General features: G+C 36.2%; 1 protein-coding gene across 4 annotated transcripts in view; it reads left to right on the forward strand.

Moving 5' to 3' along the window:
* DMD (dystrophin) overlaps window positions 1–27,221 on the forward strand; it is a 567,421-nt gene that overhangs the window by 356,204 nt on the left and 183,996 nt on the right. For all 4 annotated transcript variants that reach the window (XM_053931535.1, XM_053931545.1, XM_053931553.1 and 1 more), the window contains 4 exons: window positions 13,895–14,067; window positions 17,964–18,120; window positions 25,662–25,782; window positions 26,450–26,718. In XM_053931535.1, the coding sequence (XP_053787510.1) occupies window positions 13,895–14,067; window positions 17,964–18,120; window positions 25,662–25,782; window positions 26,450–26,718 (720 nt within the window). The remainder of the gene's footprint in view (window positions 1–13,894; window positions 14,068–17,963; window positions 18,121–25,661; window positions 25,783–26,449; window positions 26,719–27,221) is intronic.

The following is a 27,221-nucleotide window of genomic DNA, read 5'->3' on the forward strand; positions in this document are numbered from 1 at the left end:
AATTTCAAAAGTCTAGATTTCTCTTGAAAAAAAGTTGCTGAGGTTTTACCACTTATTGCCAGAAATCATTCTAATACTGTAACTGCAGCATTCTGATTGCTATATATATTTCCCCATGAATTTTAGGGAATGCAGTCACATAAAAATGTTGACATTAAATAACTGAGAAATGGTATTTAGACTAATTATACTCTTTAAATAAAGATAACATTGCAAAGTCAGATTATACAGAACAATAAATGTACAGGAGACTAAAGTATTTATTGTCCCTGTTTTGAGAGGACCTGCAATGGAATTTATAGAAGTCTATTTTCTATTTTAAAGGAATTAGACCCAAGACTTTTCTGGGTTATCCAGGGATAAAAGAGATTGCCTTGGTTTAAGCTGGCATTGCCCTGCAGGAGACCTGAAGGATGACTTGCACAGGTCCTGATGGTGTTCTCCTCTGTAATAGGCAGCCTACAGCTGCACATCCAGGGAGAGCTCAAGTTTTGGAGTTACTACAAAGGCAGAATGAGACATAGTGCAATAGCAGGCAGACTACTGCCTCTCTTCTAAAGCAAGCCTTTTGTGTTGGGGGTAGTTTGTTAGATAGATTTAGTCCCTGCGGGACTGGTATGGACAGCAGGGAAAAGTTGTTCTATCCAGTTTCACAGTTCAAGGAACTCTCTTTTTGCTACAGAAGCTTGTCTTGACTGTTTAGTGCTCATCAAACATTTTCCTTCCTGCTCTTATATCCTTTCGAGCAGACCCTTAATCCTTCTGATTTTATAGTTTTCACAACAGAGATTAAAGCAGCACTGATTGACAGAAAGCTAATCCTGGGAAATGGTTACTTTTCTGTCCCTGAATTTGGGATGCTGTCTTTAGGTCGTAGGCATCACCTGCTGTTGGTAAATCAGTGCAGGCTGTGCTTCAAAGCTCACATCTCATCTGCATAGAGCTTGGTGTTGTGCTGAACAGACTGTGTGTCTGATTCTTGGAATTAAATGTGACAGCAAGATCATTTTGGCAGATGGTTGCAGTGGCATGTGTATAGGTATATTTGAAGGATGATGGTGTTATTCTATTTCCTGATGTTCATACCTTTGCTTATGAAAAAGCCTTTCCTTTTGCCTGTTTTGGTTTGTTGTTGCTTTTTAATTTTTTTTTATATGCAAATATATGAATTGTAAAGTCATTCCTTGGTTGTTCTTTCTTTTTTCATTTCCTTTAATCTAAGATAACTTCTGCATACCAAGCATGTCCTTTGGCAAGTAAATGAATGTACAAAGAGGAAATGTAAAAGGTTTGCCATATTTCCTTTTTCATCAGGTCTTAAAATTTCCTCCTACAGACTATTTCATTTAGTTTGTTATAAGGCTGCATTCCCTTGAGATATTGTTTAAGCAGCAACTCATGTCTGTCCTTACTTGCATGTGCCCTGGGCAAACAGATGCAATTGCTGAATAACAGGCATCAGAACTCTGAGTGTCACTGTTTGGTTTTCAGGCTTTCAGCAAGATTGCAATGGGAACACAAAGCTCCAGTGGGAAACTGAGCATCAGTATTCCATTTAGTGGTACAGTTAGATTATGAAGCACTATGTGAACTGGTATTTTTTCAGAAAACTCACAGATGTGGAAAGGGAATTCTGAATTTTCTTTATTATCAAGTCCAATGTATAGAAGCTGTTTGAAGACTACAGACAAAATCTCAAATTTTAATTTCAGATAAAGCTCTTTTTTTTTCCTTAATTTTATAAAAAGTACTTTGATAAAGGAGGTGAGATAAATGAGAAAGTTACCTTTTCCAAGGAGCTCCTCTCTTATGAGGTTGGTCAGTCATGTAGTTTTCTCATGCTTAAGAGAGGAAGGTAAGCTTTTCTGTACAGACAGAGGTTTTTTGACTAATGTTAATCAGCTAGATTTCAGTTTAACACAATAGGCATTTCAGATAAAAACAGTGTGTCTGAAAGGAAGTTTTAAACTCAATGAGACCAACCACTGAATGAGTGCATGATGCAGGTGCATTATTATCCCTTTTTCAGTGAGTATTTACTGAATAGTGACATTACTGTCAGTTATGCCATGAGAATTCTTTCTACACAACATTGATTATATGTCAAATAGGTGTAGATAGAAGATGATAAGTGGCATTACACTGAATAGTGTAAGAGTAACTATTGCTATGAGTGCCTTGAGGAATATTACATTCATCCTTTTCCAGCCATAGTTTGCCTAATTTCATTTTTTAAACCTCTGGGATTTCTTATACTCGTTCCACTTGGTATGAAATTTCATAAACTACTTCTGGGATATAAATTCTATTTTCACCTAGTTTCTCTCTCTGTCTCTTCCCTCACCTCGAGCCTGGAATTCCTGTTAGTAGGAATTCACATGCAGATATCAGCATATAATTGTTATAGGAATTATTTTACATCACTTCCAATAAGATAGGAAATGTATCTTTTTTTTCAAAGATACAAAACATATAATGTGTCTCTTCTTTTGTGCTTAGCTTTCTGGGCTTAAAACCTATACACAGATCTTTTTAATTCTCTCATGAAAGCAATAATGATACTTCAAAGAGGATTATAGGAAAAAAGAGATCTTATTTCCATAGGGAACATGTAACTTCTGGGTTTGTTTCTGCAAGCAAACTGTACTCCCTGACACAAAGGTGAAACTGTCCCTCTGTGATCACTCAAATATTACACAGTAACTCAGATACCCCTGTTATAATTTCCTCACATTCTTTTTCATTCACTTTTTTAGGTATGAAAGTATTTTGAATTAGTGGGTATTAAAATCTGCAGAGTTTTCTAAAAGTCAGAACATGATATAGCGCAATTGACAACTTTGTGAGAACAGTAATTGCTGTGGATACAATATGAAGTTACAAAGTTGCTTTATAAGCAGAGTAGAAATAGTTGGTGTTAATCCCAAGGAGATGCAAAGTAGAGTTTTTTTCTAAAAGTGATGCTTCTTGCTCTGAGCTTGATACACACAGATGTGAGAACTAACGAGTGTGTGTATTGGGTTTTTGTGGCCAGATTTTGGTAGCAGGGGAATTATAAGGTGGCTTCCACAAGGGTCGATTGAGATTGGAGATAAGGAAGATTCTTTTAGAATGAGGGTGTTAAAACACTGGGAAAGATTGCCCTGAGACGTATTGGAAGCCCCATGCCTGGAAACATTCAGGGTGAGGCTTAACAGGGCTCTGAGCATCCTCATGTAGTTGAAGATACCCCTGCTCATTGAGAAAGGTTGGACTAGATGGTCTCCAAATCTCTCTTCCAACCCAAGCCATTTTCTGATTTTATGAAAGAGAGGAAGATGTTTTAAGAGCTGAATTTATGTCTTATTATCCTAATCTGATTTGACTCATAATAAATTAAACAAACTAATTTTCCCCAACCAAGTCTGTTTTACCCATGATGGTAACTGGTGAGTGATCTCTCCCTGTCCTTGCCTTCATCCATGACCCTTTTGTTTTATCTTCTCCCCCTCAGTCAGCAGAGGGCAACTGGCATCCAGAAAGGGTCAAAGCAACACAGTGTGAATAAATAGGATGGTTTGTTTTTCAGAATTAAATTAAATATGGGGCTTGTTTGTTTGCTTGCTTGTTTGTTATTAATGTGTCTCGTTTTTGTTCTGATTGAATCTGAAGAGAATCTGGGAGGACCATTTGCAGATGGCAGCAGTTCTGTTTAAACTGAACTTATCCTGCTTCTCCTGCCTACTGTCAGCAGGGTTCATACAAAAGCAGGTGTTGTTGGTATCTTTGGGTTTGTCACATGAATGTCATTCAGAAGCCTCTTGAATATACAGTTGCTGCAAAAGTTACTGTGGGAGTAAAACAGTTATAGCAACCAAGGTTTCCACAATAAGTGTGATTTCCATTTAATTTTTGTTTTCATTAAAATACAACTTTGTCTCTTGAGAAGTAGTTAGCATTTATTATGAACAATAAACTGACAGTCAGTTCTTTTTTGTCACAATCTGATATGTTGTTTTTGACAGTGTCATTTCCAAGATTGCCTGTGGTACTACGCAGTGTTCTTCAGCACATTTTTTAGCTTTGGGTGGTATAACTAATGTGGCTGGACTGCATGTTTGAGCAAAGTCTTCAGCTTTCTGGGCTACTTGAGTTCTGCTCCCAAGCATATTCCTGAATTTTATGTATATGTGAGACCTTAGGTTACTTTATGAACTGTTTTCTGAAGAAGTATATCTCAGCCACGTGTTTGTGTCACATTTAGTGTATCCTTGAGATCAATGAAAAAAACATATTGAAAACTTCTGTATGTGAGAGTGACTTTGATGTGATCAGCAGAGAAGTACTTGCAGTGTCCTGTGTCAGCAATTTATAAAGTGTTTGATAAGTAATCTTGACCGAAGAGCCATAAAAGCAATCCCAAGGTGTAAACCTGGGACTGGATGGCATATTGTGGAGTGACGGTAGGCGAAGAGGCATATTTGATCTCCAAAGAAAACTAAGTAGGAGCATATGAATTTCCTGCAGTATTTAAGATCTGCCTGATATAGTGACTTACTGACAAGAATGAATTCTGTCTTCTGAGACCATATCTAAGCCCTGAGTTCTTAGTTAAAGAGAAAGAGTCTGATTCTAGATGGAAAGGATGTTTTTTGTTTGTCTGTTTGTTAGTTTAATTTCATATATATTTGCTCTATTGCCTCCTTTACTGTATGCTCACCTCTGTTCCTTCATTAGTAGCAAGTCTACTTTAAGTTTAAAAGCGTACATTTCACTTTTCTCACCTTCATGCCTTTGGGTCTTGGAGCTGGTTTTCTTATCTAGATCTAGATGAAAACACTAACATGACTTGACCAGTATGACTTCAGAATTAAAATAATTCAATTTTTATAATGATAGTGGAATTTCTCTTTTACTGGAATGAAGGGAAGATAGAAAGAACAAGTGTATTTCTTTTCAATTGGTGGATTTGAGAAACTCAGTGATTCAAATTTGTTTTTTAGTGTCAAACTGAAAAACATGAACAGAAGTTAGTTTTCACCTCCAAGTAACTTGTCTCTTAAAAAATATGTTAAGATACAAGTTTTTCTCATGTCAGACTTTGCTGGTGATATCATTATTTTTTTCAGTGATATTTGCCATTTTAACCTGATACTGTATTTACTGTGGGAGTACATGCATCTTGCTAGTCAATCCAAGAAAATACCAAATAATTATTTTAGAATGTAAATCTTATTCAGAGACCCCTTCATACAGGGGTACTGTTCAATTTTGCTTTTGAATTCTGGCTGCAGCAAAACATGGTTAGACTGCCACAGAGAGACTAATCAATATGATAGTTAAAGTTGCTATTTTGAAGGATATTGTTAAAAATTAATTCCTTTTTCAGGTTCTGAACTTTTGCCAGTTATTTGCTTATTTCAAGACAGTCAACACACATTATTAAAGCACCTAAAATAAATCATGCTGAACATGATTCTGCATGTGGTTCAGCTTATTCAGAAAAACATAAAGCTATGGAACTTCTTAGAGCTGAAAACTAATGAGGATGGACCTTTCTCTCAAATTCCTCACCAGTGCAGCTCTCCAGTACAGCAGCAGTCAGAATGCTTGAACACCTCAGAGTGCAGGGTAGCAACAGAGAGTCAACATTTTAATTCATTTAATAATTTTACCCATTTTAATTCAGCTATCAAGTTTGGGGTATTGACACGATACAGGTTTAAAGGTGGAAGCCCTGGTGTTGTGGTCAGAGTTGGTGTGAGCAGGCTGAGGATTTGGGGTTTGAGAGTCAGAAGGGAAAGCCCACGGAGAGAGGACCTTCCCCACAGGCCCCTGCAGTTGGTGGCAGCTACTTTGTGCAGGCACCCTGATCCTGAGCCTGACACCTCCTCCTATTGCTGTGCCAACCCTCTTGGCTCTTCAGGGCTGCCTGAGCCTCTGTTGCATTTAGAGGGGAGTCCATTTACACAGGGAGAGGCCATAAGTGGTAGCTTTGGCCTGTTGGCTTCTCACTGAGTGTTTAAGCACGTGGTGCCCCTCACACTGAGCAGGCTTGCAGTTAAAACATCAGCAGCAAGATAAAACCAACTTTCCTCATGGCAATTTAAACCAAGCTTGTGTCAATGAGTAAACTGCCCAACCTTGGTGAATTCTGTTTTGTTGTGACAGGAACAGCCAGCATCAATTGTTACAGTGACTTTGATAACGCTTGACTGCTGCACAGCAGCTTCCTCTCAGTGGTAACTTTACTGGCATCTCTTGCTTAAAGCCTAGGAGAACAGAAGATCCTGAGGCCACACTAGCATGACCTGGATTTCCACTGAAAATCAGGATGAAGAGTACTTTTGGTCTTTATGCTGCCCAAGTGCCTGCCCTTCCTAGCCCTTCCTCAGGACACCTCCAGTAGGGAGGATTTGACACAAGAAGTGCAGAAGCACTGGAATTTTTCCCACATTGCCTGTTGCATAATGCCCACCAATTAACCTGTCCTTGGTTAAGAACAGTTAATTGCAGTGGATCTTGCATGCTCATAGAGAACACCTGAAACAGTATAAATTCCTAATTGAAATCTAATTACCTATTGAAGAATAAAAACCTCCTTCTAAAAGGTGTTTTAAAACCATAATAGTTATTGTTCTGCTTGATCCATTTTTAATGATATGCAACATATGAGGCCTCTAGTTTCTGCTTTTTGTTTTGGATTATTCTCTTTTAAAAAGATTTTATGTTTCTTTAATTAATTGAGAATCGTGTTATGAAACTGGTGTACCAATTATTTTTCTCCAGACATTAACAATGTTACCAAGAAAAACTTTAAATGTCAGGATATTTTTTTTTGAAAGAAAGGAAGACTGCAAAAATTATTTGTAATGGAAGAAATTAGGATAATGCTTTGAAGAGAAGTAATTTCTTTTAAGTATAAAATGCCTTCAATTTTTGTTTTAAATGATCTGAAAGAGGATTATATATGTTCATGTATTTAGGGAAGGATGAATATATGTATGAGTATCATAGGTGCTGAAACATGAGATACCTTATTGTTACATGTTGGTGTACTGTGAAACAAATATTTCTTCATATACAAATAATTTTTCTTCTAGAAAAGGTCATTTATAATTAACAGATATCAAATATTTTTCACTATTGGTTGGTAAAAGAAGAAAAAAAACCTGTCATTTTGTCTTTTGTAATTTTTTTTTCCTCCAGACCTAGAGACAGTTGTGTATTTCAGCCTTTCCAGCTGTGTGTTGTAAAAGGAAATCAGTATTAATTTGAAGTACTGGAATGTCAGCAGAACTAAGAGAGGTAAATGCTCTGCAAATTATGCAACAGGACTTTAGGACTTTGCATGAGTAACTAAGTGGAAGTAAATGTTCCTGTAGAGAAAGATGCTCTTTGTGCTGTTACTGTTTGATCTCTGGAAAGCAAGGAGAAGAAAAATTAGACACACTGAAAGTAACAGCGTAATTATTTTGCCACAGAAATGTTGCCAAAAGCTTGACAGGGTGAATGTGCTGACAGCATGTGCAGGTGGAGTGGGATCAGACATTCACTGAAGTACAGGGGTTGGGACGTGCATATTTGGTGGGAGCAGACCTCCTTCTAAAACCTAGAAAACTCTGCTGGTTTGTAATTGGCCTTACAGTTCTGCTTTCAGAAATTTGTGTGTATGATTCTATGCACATTTATGCTGTTTCCCTCCTACTCACTCTAATCTCAAATACAGATTTCAAAGGCAGATAGCTGAGCCCATTCTTAGACATCTCAGTAGAGGTGGCTGATTTTCTGACACATAGAACACTTGCAACTCCTACTCGAAAAATGTGCTTTGTTTGCCTTGTTGGATTGGCTTGTCTGAAAGAGAGTACAGGCTATGTTAGTAAAATACATATTTATATTTTACACCACACAGTAAAACTTCTTCATTTCTGTGGCTACAAGGAATTTTTCTTCATTAGTGTAACCTCAGACTAACATGATGTTCCTTTCTATTTAGGGTTTCCATGCAAGATATAATGACTAGAAAAGTAGAAAATAAAAATAATAATTTCCATTGAAGTCACTATTATCAGAATAGGATATATTTCTTTAGACAAGGATCAAATCCTAAATGAAACTATAAATGAAGAAAGATTTGTTTCTTTAAACATTTGTTTCTTTATTTTATATATTTGTTCATATCTTCATTACATGTAAATGAAAGCAGGAATGTTTTCAGTCTTCAAAAACATATCTAAGAAGTCCACAAATTCCTTCCAAACACATGAAATTAGCTAATAATTGAATACAAATAAATTGCTAGAGGTATCAAAAAAATTATTATTTTGCTATGATCAAGGGAGAAATATAAGACCTTATGCTATGGGCAAAAAGTCAGGCCTGTGAATAAATATCTGCACACTAGAGACAAGTATAAGTTCAAATGACTGGGTTAGTGCTCTTAAATAGTAACTATTTCAAAGCTGAGGCAGCCCAGTGTAAATGAAATCAAGAAGCCCACACTGCATTTGCAGTTACTGTCAGCAAGAGATTGCTGCATCCTTTAGGTGCACCATGAAGTCTCTTGCAATCTGAATATAACCTAAATTGAAGGCTCTTTCGCCTGTTTATAAAAATAATATTTTCTGAAAACAGGGCTCAACTTGCTAAAGAAAGTTTTTTTTTAATCTTCTGTTAGATTAAAGTAGCATTTGAATATGAAGTTTGGTCACATCTTTATTCTGGGACTTATAGAATTTTAAACCCTAACAATGATAGATGCAACTACACAGATTGCTTTCTGTAGAGCAAAGTTATACTTTTGGCTTCCATTCATCAGCACTTGATTCTCTTTTAGAGGACTAGCTCTTACCCTTTTTTATCTTGAAAGATGTGTTGGGAAACCAGAAATGCCTTAATTATATTCATAAGCTTATCTTCACAATGGAAAAGACCTTTTTATCGTTCTTTTTAATCAAGTCATTAGCATGAAACTCAGAGATGTAATCATACCAGACGGGAATTGGGGTCATGCCATAGGCTAGCTGAATAGGAGGCTTCTTGGCATGGTGATGTATAGCTATTTCACAACAATGCTTTTAACTCAGTAACTCTGCCCTTTAATTATATTTTAAATCTCATTTGAGAAGTTTTTATCATTATGTAAATTGTTCAGTGAATAGTCTCATTCTAAAGACTCAATAAAAGTTTTGCTTATGGACTGGGAGAGAAAATTACTTAAAAGCTTGATGGGGGAATGGGGAAGCATCAAAGATGGAAAAAAATACAAACACCAAATCCAACAACTAGTTTTTAAAAGAACTATGACATTTAAAAGAGAGAACTTCCAAGGGACCAGAAATGCCTTGTAAACCAGCAGGAATGCTTCACTGGTATGTTCCATCATTAATCTAAATCATAGCATCTTCAGATACAAATGTTCTATTTCAAAAAGTATGCATTTCTTTCTGTTCCAATGGTAACAACCAGCTCACAAGGAGAGACTGCTGTAAAGCCTAATGCAAACTGCCTTCTATTGCCAATAACAAAAGAAGATCAAGTACACCTTGCACTGAATCTTTCACTCAGGTGTTTAAAATGCATTTGGCTTGCTGTGCCCTTAATTCAACATCTCCAGAATTGTAACACTCACAAAACTATTTCTCTGTATAGCAGACAGGAGGATAAGCTGTGATCCTGAGTGGTGCCATGTATAGGGTTTCTGTGCCTCCAAAGGCTACTGGGGTGTGCCAGGGCACTGAAGAAATGTCTCAAACTCTCTAAACCCTCACACAGAGTTTATACTTTAGGCAGAATCAGAAATTTTGGGGAATTTAGATGTAATTAAATGAAATCAAGTGGGATAATTAATTTGAAATCCAATTGCTGAACTGCTAAGATGTGCTTTGCAGAGCTGCAAATAGTAGAGAACTAGGGTCCTTTAATTTCTTTAAATTATTGCATAATGAATTTTTTCTACCTTGTATAGAAGATAAAAGTTTTGTCATCTGCACTGCATTGATTTCCATGTTTTCCGTGACTCACCTATAATCCAAGAAATAAAACAAATTCCTTCTTTCTAGGGCTTCATTTTACTTCCAGACTATCAATCCCTCTCTGGTGTATTGCCAAAATAATGGCAGATTTTGACATGTGTCATGTCCTTCATATGTCATGTCTATATATTGCATGTGGGATATGAAGGATATTGACACTGATTAATTGTTTCTGCTAACGTATCTCAAACCACATTGAATTCTTGCAGGACAAGCTGTGCTGGGTGGAAGCTGACAGAGCTTTGAGTGCATGGGATTTCACAGCAACAGCTCAGCTGTGCTTAGCAGGGCTCTGTGTAGAATAAAACCTGTGGAGCCACAGGTGAATTTCTTCTGCCTACCAAAGGAATTAGGGCAGTGAGGATCCATGCTTCCATGGAGAATGGGAGCAGGAATTCCAAGGGGGAACAACTGAATTGGGCAAATGAGAAATACACCCATCCCCTAGCTTTTTGGCAGCATTGGGTGTGCTCACTTACCACGTTAGTGTACTTCTCTGAAATCATGTGTGGTGGTTGCAAGAGCTCAGGACAAAAGTGAAACAGCCAGAGCAATTTTCCTCACCCTGTTTTGCCCAACAAGATTGTTTTCCTCAAGACAAAATGCATTTCATCTATCACCCTAGTTCTGTGTCTTACTTACACACAATCTATAGAATAAAATAATGTAAATACACATTTTTAAATGTGTAGAAACCTCTAATACATGTTCAGTTAAGTTATTACAGTCAAAATATTATGATACCTTTTGTCATCTAACTGTATAGTTCATATTAATAAAGGAGGACTTCACTCAGCACCTAATGGAGTTGCAGTTCTTTCCAGGCAGTTCAACTCACTCTAAGAAGCAACTTGTGATCAAAAAGATGCTTTTCATTTTGCTCTCTGCTCTTTTTAAGAGCAGGTAGCTAATCTTTTTTCAACACAGTCTCAGTAATAGCAACTACAGAAAAAATGCAGCATACACTCCAACTGTAACTCAGTAGAATTATACCAGGATTGATTTTTTTACCCTCTGTAGTCCTTTCATGTATTTGAACACATTGGAAAATATGAAAGTGAAATAAATAATATATGTTTAGTCTATATGCTATGCTTCTTGGTATGATATGTAATGGTAGCATATTTTTCAAATATTTTAGCATTTTTTGAGATTATATAGCTCGTCCTGCTTTATTGTTGTCAAGAAAAAGAATAATTCATATTGTGTTTTTACAAAGTCGATTTATTTATTTCAGAAAACAAATAAAAGGTACATAGATCTTTTTCTTATATGTTCTCTGCTTCTCTTGGGATCTGTAAGTGTCACAAAGAAAGGTTCTGAAATGTACCAACCTAAATGGAGAAAATATTGTTGATGTTGTTGTCTTGCTGCTTTGTTGGTGTAGACTTCCTTTACAGCTGCAGTAAACTACTTCTGGCAGCATTAGAAGAAGTGCAGTATACACAAGTAATTTGGAATAAGGAAAAATCAGTCTTGGATATTAAGCTTTTGATAAGAATACTTCACTTTTCATGTTCATTGCCCACTTAACTGTCCAGATGTGTTGTGACACTACATAGTATTCTGAAATTTAAAAAAGGATGTGGTTTGCTTTTATTTTCAGAATTAGGTATGCTCTGGAGAAAGAAATAAAATGTGTAGACTATAAGACACATTTTCTAAACACAAGAAAAACGTGGAAAGGTTTTTTTTCTTAAATTTTGTCTTATATATTGCTATGAGTGTATGTGTGGTAAAACACCAAGAGGGCATAGATTTGACAGCTTCCTACTGTGAATAGTTATTCAACGTTTCATGGCACATGTTCCTGCTAAGGAAAAGGAGCAAGTTTGTAAGTTTGGTGTTTCCATCACTACCCTGGAAACTAAGAACTTTGTGCAACAGGTAGTGCATGTAATTCTTTTGTCAATAATAGATTTATTGTTTATTAAATGTAGGAGGACCTAAGAACTATACAGACATTAACAGTTAACTTTTTTACTGTGAACTTTATCCTTTCTTACACATTGTTTCAGCTGTTTACGTCAATATTGTTATACTTTACCTTGTTTAAATAATATCTCCAAATACATACATGGAAGGAAAGAAATTTGGTAATAGAATATTCTTCATTCAAGTAAACAAAAATGAAGTATCACAACTGGAAGTTGAAGCTAGCAACAACCAGACTTGAAATAAAATAGAAATTTTCAAATAAGGGCATTCATATATGGAATATTATACATTTTTATGTACCTTAATAGTACCATTGTTAAAGATATAAATTATCTGAAAAACAATAAATTAATATAATATTTATAATACAATTGTATTCTGCAGAGTTAGCTCTGATGTACATCAAACTCATTCCTAAGTACTTTACTGCTTGAATGACAATAGATAAGTAAAACAGTTGGAGAAGGATTCTTACTCTGTACCAAAAATGTTGCTAGCCCACCTTAAAACTTCCCTAAATATTATTCTAGTCATTGCTGTGAAAGGTATCCCGTTAAGGACATTTGGAACGGCAGTAGGTGAACAAGGCCAATCTACTCATGATTCAGTGCAGCTAACATTGCTCTTAAAATATCAAATAAAACCAATTAAATTAAGAACACATCAAGTAGACAGATTGTGTACTCCCCTCTTTCAAACTCATTCTTCTGAAGAAAATTGCAACAAATTTCCATTGGGGACTATCTGCGATGCTCAGTTAGTGCTGGGTCTTGTTCTCTAATGCCATAAATCATTTCCTCTTCCCCACTTTATCTCTAGCACTCCCATTTCAGGCAGCAAGAAACCACCACGAGAAATCTTAGTGCTCCAGCATCCCAGGAAAAAATGTGGAGCTTTATTCACCATTCATTATTTCTTTGTGTCTTTGTGTGCTTCTTTGTTTGAAAGTAAAAGTACTTTTGTGCAAATGTGGCTGCATATAAAGTACATGTACGCTCATTCATGTATGTGTTGAAATTATTATTATCATTATTTTTATTCCATTTAATGACCTTGATTCAACCACTGTTCTCTGCAAATGAATCTGACCTTGTGGAGCTGCAGCATGCAAACGTCTTGGGGAAGGGCAGCCAGCACACAAAGGTTGCATTGAGTGTGTGGGCAGGCAGGAATGCTGGTACCAGGCAGCTCTCTAAAGAATGTTCTTTTGGCAGAAACAGCCGTGCTAAAAATGAGGGGGAAAAAATGAATTCAAAATTTAGAGCTGGCCTGCAGTTACGAGGCGATAAGAAAAGTTGGCTGTTCAACATGAGCTGCCAGTTGCATATTCTAGGTCCTTGCTATTCTCAGGCCCTCCTACAGCCGTGGCCCCAACCAGTGTTTTGATACAGCACAAAGTGGCTGTTTATTGCTATTGACTGCTGAGGCCTGTGCTCCAAAATGCGTTCTGTCAACAGAATGTAAGTGAACTTGGCATTTTAAAGCCTGGCTGCTGCAGACTCCTAGATTCTTTGGAATTGCCATGCAGCAGGACCAGTGTTGCAGTCCCCAGCTCAAACTGAAAATGTTGCATAGGAAGACGTATCATGTGCAGGTCAGATTTACCTGAGATCCTGAGGGTTTTGTGTTTCTTTGCTTTTCCCGCATCAGCACAGTTAATATATCTTGTCCTTGCTTTGTTGCCTGTCAAAGGCTACATCTTTGGCTTTCTAAATTTTGTTCAGTATGCTCCGTGTGGGAAAAAAGGTTATATTCAATGCAAATGGCCTTCATGTGAAAGGGAAACACGGCTTTGTATACAGGACATGATATTGCTGTAAAAGGAGTAATCAAAACCTGTGCTCTGTATTGCACTGAGGATTTTTCCACTCCTTTGAAAAATGATAGGTTCTGTGGATTTTTAAAGAAATCAGCTGTATTGTTTTCTATTGCTTCCGTAGGAACTACAGGCAGAAATTGATGCTCACACTGACATCTTTCACAACCTGGATGAAAATGGGCAGAAAATCCTGAGATCCCTGGAAGGCTCTGAGGATGCAACCCTGCTGCAGAGACGTCTGGATAACATGAACCTCAGATGGAGTGAACTTAGGAAGAAATCTCTAAACATTAGGTAGGACCTGAACCTAAGCAAAAGCCTACCATTGGTGTATTAAATGGGATGCTGTAATTTGCAAGTAAAAAGGTTTAATTTTGTTTCTGTTAGCACTGTTTTTGTCTATTTTGAAGTTATTTGTGCTGCTTTGGATGTTGGCTTAACTTTGTAAGAACAATTAGGCTTTTGGGTGTGAAAAGGATAGTAGAGGATTAGGGTTTTAGGCGTATTATGAAGTTCTGTAATTACAGAAATAAGCAGTAACTGTACCCCCTCTAAATGTGGGCTTTTTCTAGAATTGGGTATGACTTATCAGTGAGTCATGAAAGAAAGTGATTAAATAGCCAATATTTATGAAAAGCCTCATTTTAAAGACTGCTATTTCCAGTGCAAAACTAAAAATATCCTCACAAATGAGAAGAGAAATTATTTAAGATTTTAACTGTTGTCAGAAGAGTGGACAGGATTGCTAAATAAATTCTAGGGGTAAAAAAATCCATAGGTATATCATGAGAGGAAACACTTTTGTTTGCAAGAAGAAATATAATAACTGGTAACATTAGAAATTATCAAGTGGTCATTCAGGCTTCAATGGACTGAAGGTTTCATTTCAAAAGAAATTGTCCTGGAAACTTTTCTCCAGAAATATGGCTTTTTCAATAGGCAACCCAGCTCAGTTGCACTCGGTCTTGGGCATTTTTTCATTTTCTCACTTTCTGTATGTTGGTGGTAGTTCAGAGGGCAGCAAAAGACAGAAGTATTTTCCAAAGTAATGTATGAAATATTAGCTTTTTTCAGCTCAGGTCCTGAGGGAGGTCAGGCTGTGTAATGGCAAAAACCATCTTCGTATCATCAATCATTAAAAATAAATGAAGGCTGTGATGTTGAAAAGATATTCGTAACTAAAGAAAAAGAGACATATTCCTTCTTTTTTTTTTCCTTCTGAGGTGCAAAAGAAGAGGAATAAAACCCCTCAAAGTGTCCGAGATTTTTTTGTTTGTATGCATTTTACCCATGAACATGCTCAAACACAGTGATTTTTGAGACAAAAATAATCAGTTGTCCAAATATCAGGAATTAAATGCATGGGACTTTCTGTCTTTCATTTTTGCAGTTTAATGCACTGTTGTCATTAACTGAGTCAGAACCAGTAATATCACAGTGGCTTACTGCATTGCACATTCAAAGCAACAAACCTTCCCTCTAAAATCTGTCCTTCCAATAAAAGGCTTCAGGTCTTCACTAATTTATTTACTAGGATAAGAAACAATTCTTAAATGCTCAGACATTTGGTTTAAGTGTTGCTGGCCACCAGACTAATTGAAAAGGTTCTTCCCAGTCTGCCTGTTTGGAGCTCTTTCTATCCATAGCACAGAATGGAATAGATTTCCTCCTAACTAGCAATGCTTACACAAAAGAGGGATTAGAGAAGACATATGAAATGTTCTCCAGACATCAGTCCCAGTTTTTTCTTTATTTAGTGTAATTTTTAGTCTGCTGGAACAGAAGACCCATGCCATGGATCAGCTTGGGTGGGCATTCTTTTCTAAATGCATTAGATAAAATATATGGTAGATATTAAAGAGAAACCAAGCTCTTCCCATTCCTCCCTTTCTTTCATCCTGATACGTCAGCACAGTTTACCCTAATAAACACTTTCTTTCTTATAAATATTTTTGAAACTGTTATATTATTATCTCTTTTGTCTGCACATCTTGGACACAGTCATAAATACATGAGTGTGTGCATATAATGTACATTGTTGTGTGCATGCATAAACCTGTATTCCTGAAGATGAAGGAAGAGCAGAACAAAATAGGTTCTGGGGAAAAAGAAAAAATCACCCAACTGATGAAGGTCAGAGCACAGCAGCAGTAACAAAGACCCTGCATTTTTCCCTGTAAAGCCAGGGGAAGCAGGGAAGAAGTGTTTGCTTCTATTTGCTGCCCTTCTCCAGAAGAGGTGGAAGCTTGCCTATGCCAAGATAAACATGAGACAAGGCAATTAGCCTGAATCAGAAACTTGGCTCCTTGGCTGATTCCTGTCCTAAAATCCTGTGGTCCTTGCTCTGGTTGTTGCCTCCTGCGGCTCTCCATAAATATCCCAGCTTCTCTCCCCCTTGCTCCTTTCAGAGGTATCATAGAATGAAAGAATGGTTTGGGTTGGCAGGGACTGTTAAGATCATCCAGTGCCAAGCCCCTGCCATGGTCAAGGACACATTCAGGCTGCTCAAAGCTGCATCCAGCTTGGCCTTGTACCCTTCCAGGGATGGCGCATCCACAACTTCTTTGGGCAATTTTTATTAGTGCCTCACCACCCTAACTGTAAATAATTTATAATATATAAATATAGGTATAATCTAAATTTTTTAGCTTGCAGGACCCTCTCAAGACTTCACTGCCTGCAGGACTGGCCTCTCCCTGCTGTGAAGCAGTTTTGCCCCAGCTCCCAGATGCCCTGTGAGAGAATAGATCAAAAGGCCTGGCCTATGAGTATCTTCCACATGTAGGATCTATGTGTGACCTTCATATGTGTGTCCTTTTTTCATTTAAGTCTGAAAAAAGAGATTTTCCAGTAGCTCACATACTTTGAGAGCAGCTGAATTTTTTGTCAGCGTGTGGCTGATCTGCCCCTTTCCTTTCTCTTTCCTTGCCACTTTACCTGAGGTAAGAGGTTGGAAAGAAGACAGGATTCACAGAGCATTTCAGAGAAATGCAACTGTCCCTACCTTCATCAACTCATCATTTCCATATCCAAACTAAGTAATAAGGTTTGCAAAAATGCTGAGTCCATATTTTTCACATTTCTTTATATAACATTATGTATAAGGTATAGGAGTAGAATTCTTAGTGTCAGAAGAGAATGATTTTATGTGCAATCACTGTAGAAGAAGATAAATGTTATAGGAACAAAGCTAGAACTTAAACAGAAATGTATGAAATAAAAGAAAATTTGTCTTTATTTTCCAGCACATTTTTTACTGTTATGTAATACTCCTTTGGTTTGAGTTACTAAGAGGATTTCTTACGCTACTTGGAGGTGAATTAGGATTTTTTTTTTTTCCAAACCAGAAAGTAAAAACCAGCATATTCATAAGTCCAGAAAGACAACATTTTAGTGGGGTTTATCTACAGTACAGAGAAAATATTTTATCAGTCCACCCACAGAAAACAGTTGCTGAAATTTAGAAGCTCAATACTTGATCCCAAAAAAACCACATTTATTCATATACAGAGGAAATTTTTAGAAAATGTCCTTATGATGGAGACTTTTTTTGCATTAAATTATATTTTGTCTTTTAATTTTCCCAGTCTTTCAAATAGTTTCATTCACACCTCTGTTTAAATGGCATTGACATTTGGCTAGATAGTGTATGAGGATTCTATTGGCTTTAACAATTTCCTCATGACTTTTTTTAAAAGCATAGCATTGGTTCTCTTATGTTAAAAAATTAAGAGAACAAATCCTGCGTAAGTTGAATGGTTTGTGTGGTGGTTTAGAGAAATGCTTGGTCTTCATTGAGTTGGGAAACTACGCTGTATGTTTCAAGTAAATAATGTCCTAGTAATCCTAAGTGATGACTACATTTCTCATGCTAGTCCTGCATAATATTTGTGCATTTCTAGTGAGACTGACAATTCAGCACAGCCATTACTCACTGCTAAAGAGGGAAACTAAAAAGCCAAAAATCCCCAACCAATCAAAAGCAAAAATCAGGAGATGTGAAAAAAAGCCAAGACTGTGGAACCAAATTTAAATCAGTGTTGCCAGAATGTAATTCAAAGCTACTGAAGCTATTCAAAAATCATTAACTTAATGAAACACCGGTATCTTTCTCAGTAAATAAGCTTGTACATTTTGGTTTTTACTTCCACTGTGCCTGAATCTATCTTATATTTAACACATGCTTTCAGATCCCATTTGGAAGCCAGTACCGACCAGTGGAAGCGATTACATCTCTCTCTTCAGGAACTTTTGGCATGGCTGCAGTTGAAGGAGGATGAATTAAAACAGCAAGCACCCATTGGTGGAGATCTTCCCACTGTGCAGAAACAGAATGATATTCATCGGGTATGTTGGTGTTTTTTTTTTTTTTAATTATCCTTTGGTCATGTTTTTTTTTCCCTTGCAGGCATGACACAGTCCTTGTTGGAAAGAATTCCAGCTATAGCTTTCAAACACAGCAGAGAAAATCAGCCTTTTGGAGAAGGAAGTGTTAACAACCATGACCTTCAGAGACCTATCAGGCAGATTTCATAGCCAAAACAATTACTAACATAGTAATTTTTGAGGATTAAATAAGTAGTTCTGATTTTTTTCTTAGATCAGGCATTCCAACTTCATGTATACTTTTTGAAACCCTGGTTTCAATTTTGGGAACATTTGTGACAAGAGTAGCTGGTATCAGCTCTATTGCACAACTCTGCACCATGAAACTGTTGTGGTAACTGTCTGTGGTTCATACTGGTTTCATCAGGGAATTCTTCTGGAAATTCTTATGGGGGACCATTCTAGACTGAGACTGGTATTAAAAGAGAACCTAAATAGAGGACTTGTACGGGAAGTTGTTTGTTTTTTTTTTTTAAGCCACAAAATGAACAAACCCCAGAATAATACTTCAGAATAATTCTTCATACAAAGATTCACACTGTTTTTTTCTTGTGGTGAGGATATGCTTAAAGTATGTCTTCTGTGTTTAATCAATTCACACCACTCTGATGCTAACCCAATGTCTTCTTTCACCTAAACAGTCTTGAATTTCATATGCCGTTGAGGTCTATTCAAGTCTGAACGAGAAATCAAAGTTCTAGTACCTCTGTTGTTAAATATACATTCAAGCTCTCCTCTCCTTCATCTCCATGTGTCTTTAATTAAAATAATGACATTATAGGAGGTTTTTACTTCCTGTTTGAGGTCCTATTATGCTTGAGAGTGATATCTGAAAAGTTATTTCAAACAAATGTAATTTTTATTGAAAATTTTAAATTATCTGTCATTCAGCTTGATTTCATGAGAAAAGAATATTCCAAATCCAATGATCATCCTCTCAAAGCATTGTGCTGTACATATGTAACTTCTTTTGTGAAATTTGCCACAAAAGTATTGTTTCTGAAGTTCCTAAATCTCTGATTTTATTGCTTAATGGAGAAATGTGAAATGGTGCTTTAAAACAAAATAGGATCAGTAGTTTTTCCGTTCATCAGGTAGCTGTATATAAATATTGCTCTAATATATTGTCCTTTCTCATGGGAAGGGATATATTTGAGAACAGATACTGAGACAAATTTGCAAAATGAACATGAAGTATCTTGTTGCTTTAAGACCCTGTGTTTGTGAAACGTCAGGAAGTACAAGTCAGACATGGCTTTTTCTGTAGGAACACAGGCATTCATCTGCTGAAACAAACTGATGGGAAGTAGTGTCAATATGGTTTGTCAAGGACATATCTTCACTGAATGATTGAGAAAGCAAAAGGGAAAGATGAACAAAAACATATCTGTGTCTCTCAGTGGCAAATTTTTCTAAGATAATATAATGCTTTTCTGCAAGGGGCATCTTCATCACATTTCCTAGGTCTTCCCTCTGGAGATGTGATGTGTAGGATGTGTCTTTCTCACAAAATTTTATGTGGGACTTAAAGCACCATCACAGAGACAGTAAGGTGAAAATATCCATGACTTTACAGGGCAGCACCATTCCTTTCTTCACCTTTCTCCTAAGAAAGTTAAGGCAAGTGTTATATATAACCATGAAAGTTAAGAGAAGCCTGAGGTCTGTTTTAGCCATAAAGTAGCAGCTTCCATAAAGTCATTTAAGGCCATCCAGAATATCAGGATGAAAGAAGCAATAGAGATGTTGCTTTAACTCAATATGACATTAACCCCAACTCTTTCTCCAAAGTCAACTCTTGAGCCAAAACAAGAGTTAGAGATTTCTATAGAATTGTTACAACAAAACTTTTTCCATCTAAACAATATTTAAGTATTTGAAAACATTTTCTCCTAGACAGAAGAAATATTTTTTTATCTAAAGAAATTACTTCTTATAATATTTTAATATTATTTATCGCTATATAAGCAGTTTAAGGGTTTCCAAGAATTCATCCTAAAGGTGGCAAGTCTTCAGTGGTGAACTAAGTGCTGTCTCTGTCACACATCAAACAAATGAAGTATTTAGAATTTTTAGGGATGAGAATTATTGTATAAAAGTAAGATACCATAGGGACAAAATTACTTCATAAAATAGATCTCAGTTCTCTTTTTAACTTCTTTGCTGCTCGTGGGTACGTAACACAGAGCTTTGGTCATCCTGTCTAGTATCAAAGCTCGAATGTTTTTCTTCCTTTTAGAAATACTTTTTCCTTTTCCCATTCTGTAGCACTTCAGAAGTGTGAGTGTAGGTATGCTGATTCCCTGTGGAAAAAGGAAGAAAACAGAATACGTGAAATTAATTTTCCTTGTCTGATCTTGAAATATTTCTGACAGAAAAGGGAAAAACGGTCAACACAGAAGTTGACTTCGGGTTGCCGTTGACAAAGTCTATGTTTACAACGTGTTGGTTGGTTGATCGGTTGATTGGTTGGTTGGTTAGTTGGTTGGTTAGTTGATTGGTTGGTTGGTTGGTTGGTTGGTTGGTTAGTTGGTTAGTTGGTTAGTTGGTTGGTTGGTTGGTTGGTTGGCTAGTTGATTAGTTGGTTGGTTGGTTGGTTGGTTGGTTGGTTAGTTGGTTAGTTGGTTGGTTGGTTGGTTGGTTGGTTAGTTAGTTGATTAGTTGGTTGGTTGGTTGGTTGGCTGGTTGGTTGGTTGGTTGGTTGGTTAGTTGGTTAGTTGGTTAGTTGGTTGGTTGGTTGGTTGGTTGGTTGGTTAGTTAGTTGATTAGTTGGTTGGTTGGTTGGTTGGTTGGTTGGTTGGTTGGTTGGTTGGTTTGTTGGTTGGAGTTTTTTTTTCCCCTGGGCATCACAGACTTTGTCACTCTAAAAGTTTCCTTTAAAGAAGCAGATATACAATGGCTATATCTGAATGAACAGCTTAGCTGATTTCTGAACATAAGAAAAATGTTTTCAAATGTTTTTGCAAGTGTACAATTATCTAGCTTAAAACTGATGCCCAGTACTGGAAACCTGGTTCTGAGAGGTTTGGGCCTTTGCTTAAGAGCAGAGCTTAGCTCTCAGGGTGTTGGATGTGAAACTAAACGGTAGTTGTATGTTGATCTTGAGAAAAAGTATCTGCTGATTCTTCATTTTGTTCTCCTGAATGTCACTTCTGAAAATTAGTATTCAGTAAACTAGAGAAGCATCTATCAGATCTGACCAATCTTTTAAATGACTAAAACTTCCAGTTTTGGTCTTTCTTCATAAGTACAATCTTTGGTTTTCCTTCTGTGAAGGATAGTTTTTGTCAGGTAATGCCAGAACTGAACCTGGTTAAGTTCACTTGATAAGTGAATAAGCCTCATCAGGGGAACACTATTTAAATGCAGTTTAACTTACTCAATTGAGAAATATCATGATGAATGCAACATGATTTTATGCCTGAATCCTTTTTCTAAAGAAATGTTGCAAGCTGATTTTATTTTTTGTCCTTAAAGGTAAAATTTAAAGAGGAGCAAACCTATTTAACCTCTCTATCATTCAGAAGACCATCTGGAATACCACAGAGATTCATAAAAGAGATGAAAAGTCAGTTCTTACCACTAGAGTGCTTCTAGTTGCCAAGATTGGCCTTAAAAATTTTAAGAGTAGGATTCAGATGAAAATTTCAAATGCTTGAATCTATGCCAGCGGAGAGCTTGAACTCAACTGAGAGCAGGGGTATCCATGCAGTTAAAATCATTGTTGTGTTATAACTGTGAGGTGCTTTTTAGACAAGGAAATTTGGAATGTATCCCAAATACACCCACATAACTGCTATTTGTTTGAACTTATATATATAGTAGGTCATTTTTTCAGTTTTTGGCATCTGAAGAAATGGCAAAGTCTCAGAATGTGTGGCAGGAGTGGTGGTGGTGTTAGTCAATGATAAAAAATACTCCTGTTCTTCAAAACATTATTTAATTACATTTTTCTTTGTTTTACTAAGTATCAAAATATTGCTTTAGTGAAATTGAATTAACTGTGTGCATGTTACTGTTAATCTAATTTAAGTAACTCAGGCATCATGCAGATAGCCTGCTATGTCTTTCATTCTTTTAAGAGTTGGCTCATTTGCTGTTAGTGATTTTATTAACAGCATAAATAGCATTTATGAACATAGAAAGTACTTATTAACAATTCCATGGAAACCCTTTCACATGAAACCTGTAGCATAACTGCCTAAGGAGGAGTACAGTTCCTGCTTCAACACATTAACCAGTTATGGGACCATAGCTGAGATGTACTTTTAACGATTAGGACAAATCCCATATTTTGAAAAGCATTCTGTTTGGCAAATGTGTTGAATTAATATAATTGTACTATTTCTCTTTAAAATACATTGAAAGCAAAAATTCCTAGTTTTTAAATAACAGAGATTAATGCTAGTTTTACTAATGCAACGCCTTTTCTCATTATATTTTCATTTTTCAATTTAAACAATCATTGTTTCTTCATTTAAAGAGATTTAAGGACACTCATGAGGTGGTAGAGGTCCGAGATAGGCTGATCAATATATGCATTATTAAAATGGTGGACAGAATGCCATTACTGCTGTAGTGTTGATGACAAATAGACATGCTTAAATAAAGTAGTTTACTTACTTTTTTGTCAGGTCATGTATTATGCGGATTCGATTTCCTCTACAGTCACCATGAAGTGTGGAAGAAGTTAAGGAATTCAATGAAATTAGCCTGCAATCATTATTTGTACATTAGACATTCATTTAGGCTAATTCTGCTTTCAGGGATGGCCTAGTTATTATAAAGATGTATTTGTCAGAGCTCTAGATAGATAAATTCCTTTTTTTTCCTTCCAAAAAAAGAGAAAATGTTGCTATTTATGATTTTTACTGGTACTGTATACATATCTCATAACAAAACTTTAATCCAAAAAGCAGCTTTATCTTCATACAGTAAGAACTTTTTTTTTTGAATGGGTTAGCATGAAATGAGCATTCATTATTTTTAATGCTGTTCTGTGCTACTGCTTCAGCCTCATGTTTTTTTCATCCTCTCCTTTTCAAATTTCTTTAATTGAAACATATTTTAACTTGGTAGAAATCCGCAGATCAAAACTAGGGAAGGAGATGAGAACTGTAAATACTGTGTATTATTCTATAACTCATGATTTTCAGACTATAATTGCCTCCGCCAGCTCAAACATTCAGACTGGAAAAGTTTGGGGAAAAAAAGTTTGACACATTGGCTCAGTTTTCCTTTATTAATAAAGAAGGCACCTTTTCTGTTTGTGACAAAATACAAAATGTGTAAAGTCAGAAGTTCCTGTTAGCATTTCTGTACTGTTTTGAGGAAGATACAATGATTCCCGCCCAAAGGCTTTATGGGATTCATTGCACATATGTTCTCCTGTTGCACAAGAGTTACAGGAGTACTGTGGCTTTAAACCTCTTCTGGAAAGATAATGCCACTTGGTGTATTTGATTGCTGTAGTTTTCTGCAAAAACACTCCAATCTGAAAGTAGGTATTTTTTTGTCCTTCTACTGGTGTGCACATGTACGTAGCCAGGGGTGACCTGTCTACAGCAGCAGCAGGAGTCCTTACAGAAGGACTACTCCTTCCCAAATGTTCAGAGATGTTTCTGGCTTTTAACTGTTCTCCACATCAGTGTATTTCTGTGTTCCCCTGGAATATCAGTGGCTCCTTCCTCCTCTTGGTGTGTGTTTGCAGAACAGACCTTTGTGCAAGTGCTTCCTTTTTGACTGGTTTGGGGCACAGACATTTCTGAGAAATAATACATCTTTGGAAACATTTTTAAAGCATATTATATCTTTAAGCTGTTACACCATTTAATGTTTAAAAAACACTGGTTTAAGTGAGTTTGACTGTTGATGTTACTTTTAACTGTGAGAGCAAAGCACACATTCCAAGGAAATAATTGTGCTGGATTTTAAGTTATGCTTCCTGCTGACTTACTTGAGCTGCAGAACTGCCACAGCATTCTAGTGGGACGGAATGATGTGAGATGAACACAAAGGCTAATTAAAGGAATAGATTTTCCTCATTTGGAAGCATGAAAAAGGCTTATTATATTTCCTCTTTCTATCTCACTTCATGCAAGAGTCAAGTATGAATTATAAAATTATAAACCTAAAAATGTCTTAAGTTTGACATTTTTTCATTCAGCCCTGTAGTAACTCCACTCAGTTTTTATGCAAAAAGAAAAAGTCTATAGTAGTTTACTTGTTAATATACAGTGCACTTCTTTATTTGTGAAAATTGGTGTTGTTTTTAAAGGTTAACATGATTGTTTAAAACATTTAGCTCAGGTATTAATCAAATGACAGATACTTTTATTATAGCAGATAGACTCTGTGAAAAGATTCCAGTCCCATTATTGACCTTACCACAAAATGAAGATTTTTTGCTTTGTTATTTCCTTCAACAAAGCAGACTTTGCTTAAGGGTTTTCCCAAGAATAGATAAAAACCTTATGGTCAGTTCTTGACCATTTAATAATAAGTGAATTTAAATATTTATATTAGAATAATGTAGTTTTTTCCTGAAGTTTACTTTCCTGAAATGTGTTAAGAACATTTTACCTTTGAGTTCTCATATAATAAACTGTACATGCTCCCACTATTAGTTCTGGTAGGTATTTCCTGTACAGATTGTCACACATCAAATATAATTCAAAGTGTAATGAAGTTTTTAATACTGAATTTGTAATCCTTCATCCTCATAGAAATACAAATTTTGTTAATAATTAATTTAACTGAATTGGTGCATTTATTACCTTACAAACTTATATAATGCTGGTGTTGTAAAGAGAATTTTCTAATCCCCACAGTAAAATATCTGTTTCTTACCCATGGCATATGGCTCTCCTTTTTGTAGTATTGTGTTTTATGTTACACTTCACTATTAAATTACCTGTATATTTTATCTCTATGCTGCTTGAAACTGTATGTATTCAACAATGTTTCATAAATACAGAAGAAAACATTGAAATAAAAGAGTGGTAAGGACTATTTAGATAAAATTCACTGCAACATGCAGAAGAACCAATGCATCATGCAGCCTGCAAACTGGGTTTCATCTGCATTTTTGTGTGATGTCCATTTGGAATCAGTCTAATAGACTCTCATATTCTCATTAACTAAAATAGAGAAATTTATAAATAAATTCTGAGATATGTGTACTTTCAGTGACCTACCAAATCTTATAATACTAATCTTGAGTAACGTACTCATGGTCCTTTAAAAGCAGGGTGTAGAAGAGAGTAAAAGAGTAAAAGGAGCTGAAGAAAGAAAAATGCAGTATGCTGACAGCACATTTTCTCTTTGGAATACAATGTGATTTCAGGTTAAGCTAAAGCTGATTCTTTTCATTTGTGTGTGTGTGTGTTTTATTGCTTCTTGTCATACACACGTGGAAGCTGTTGCTGGAAATTTTGATCTGACATTGGTATTCTGACTTGGTATTTCCTTATAGACCCACTTACAATAATTTTGTTTCTTAGACTTTCAAGAGGGAACTAAAAACAAAAGAACCTGTTATCAGGAGTGCCCTTGAGACTGTGAGAATCTTCGTGGCTGAGCAGCCTGTGGAGTCAGTGGAGAAGGTCTGCCCAGAACCCAGAGGTAATTGATGCAAGAACAGGGTAATAACACATTGCTGGGAAGATCAGTGATGATCAGCGATGATTAAATAAATCCTGCCAGCCGCTCTGAAAGCATTCCTTTTACACTCTGAGCTGAATGCCAGTACTCAGAAACTAAGCTAAAAATATAGATGAAAGCAAGCCTTAGCAATCCTTCTGAACACTGTGGTACTAAATAGACATGCATATTTATAAGCAGATTTTGAAACTGCCTTTAAACCTTCAGGACCTGTCTATAATTATAGCCTCATTTGAGGGCTCAAAGCTGCAATTTAAGCTAAAATTCACCTTGTAGTCTCAGTACTACAGGAGTTCCCAAATCCACCTAATTGCAGCAAAAGCTTCACAGTGATTAATATTTATCTACGTGCAGAAAAATTGTGCTGAATCAGCTGATAAACTTCTAGCTACATCTTGCATGTTTCAAAATGTGTTTGTGTACTTAAATGCATATTTTGCTGATTTTTATGGTGGCAAGATTTAAGTTTTTTAAGATATTTTGAAACAAGAATACATTAATAAAACAAATTCCACAGGTGCCTTTGATTATGAAGAGTTTCTTACTGAGATTTGAACCTATATGGATGGCAACTGTATTAGTTCTAAGACAGAATATGTCTTAAAAGCTTCTTCACTTTCACATTTAGAACTGTCACCTGAGGAAAGAGCCCACAATGTCACCAAACTTCTGCAAAGACAAGCAGATGAGGTCAGAACTGAGTGGGATAAGCTGAATCTACAGTCTGCTGATTGGCAAAAGAAGATCGACGATGCTCTTGAGAGACTGCAGGGCCTTCAGGAGGCAATGGATGAGCTGGACCTGAAGCTACGCCAGGCTGAGGCATTCAAGGGATCCTGGCAGCCAGTGGGGGATCTGCTCATTGACTCTCTGCAGGATCACTTGGAAAAAGTCAAGGTACCTGACATATATCAGTATTTCTGAGTATAAAATAGTTCATTGAATGAATCTCCATATAAGTAATTATCTTTTAAAGTGAGAAATTGATATCTTTGTACTATAGTGATTTATATTAAAAAGTGCATATAAATAGTTTTATGATTTCAGAAGTTAAAATGCAATGGGATCCTCATTGAGAATGTATATTGCTGACATGGGTAAAAGCACTGTAGAAATGTGTAAAAATCCTCAGCACACTCAATGTCAACTCAGGAGATGCAAAATTGGCAGTTAAAGAAAGTAAAATAAAATAGATGGGAGAAGATATGATAAAAGTCTATTGAATTAATTTTTTGCTATATTATATTTCTTAAGTATGATGAATACATAGTTGTTTCTATAATTGTAGAGTAAAATTTATACAATTTGAAATATATTTCATGATGGTGGTATTTGATTCTGCTTTTTTGATAAATAGGCTTCATAACTAAAGATCGTCTTAAAAAAAAAGCAGCAATCCT

Source organism: Vidua chalybeata, chromosome 2, assembly GCF_026979565.1.
Source record: "Vidua chalybeata isolate OUT-0048 chromosome 2, bVidCha1 merged haplotype, whole genome shotgun sequence".
Classification (NCBI taxonomy): Eukaryota; Metazoa; Chordata; class Aves; order Passeriformes; family Viduidae; genus Vidua; species Vidua chalybeata.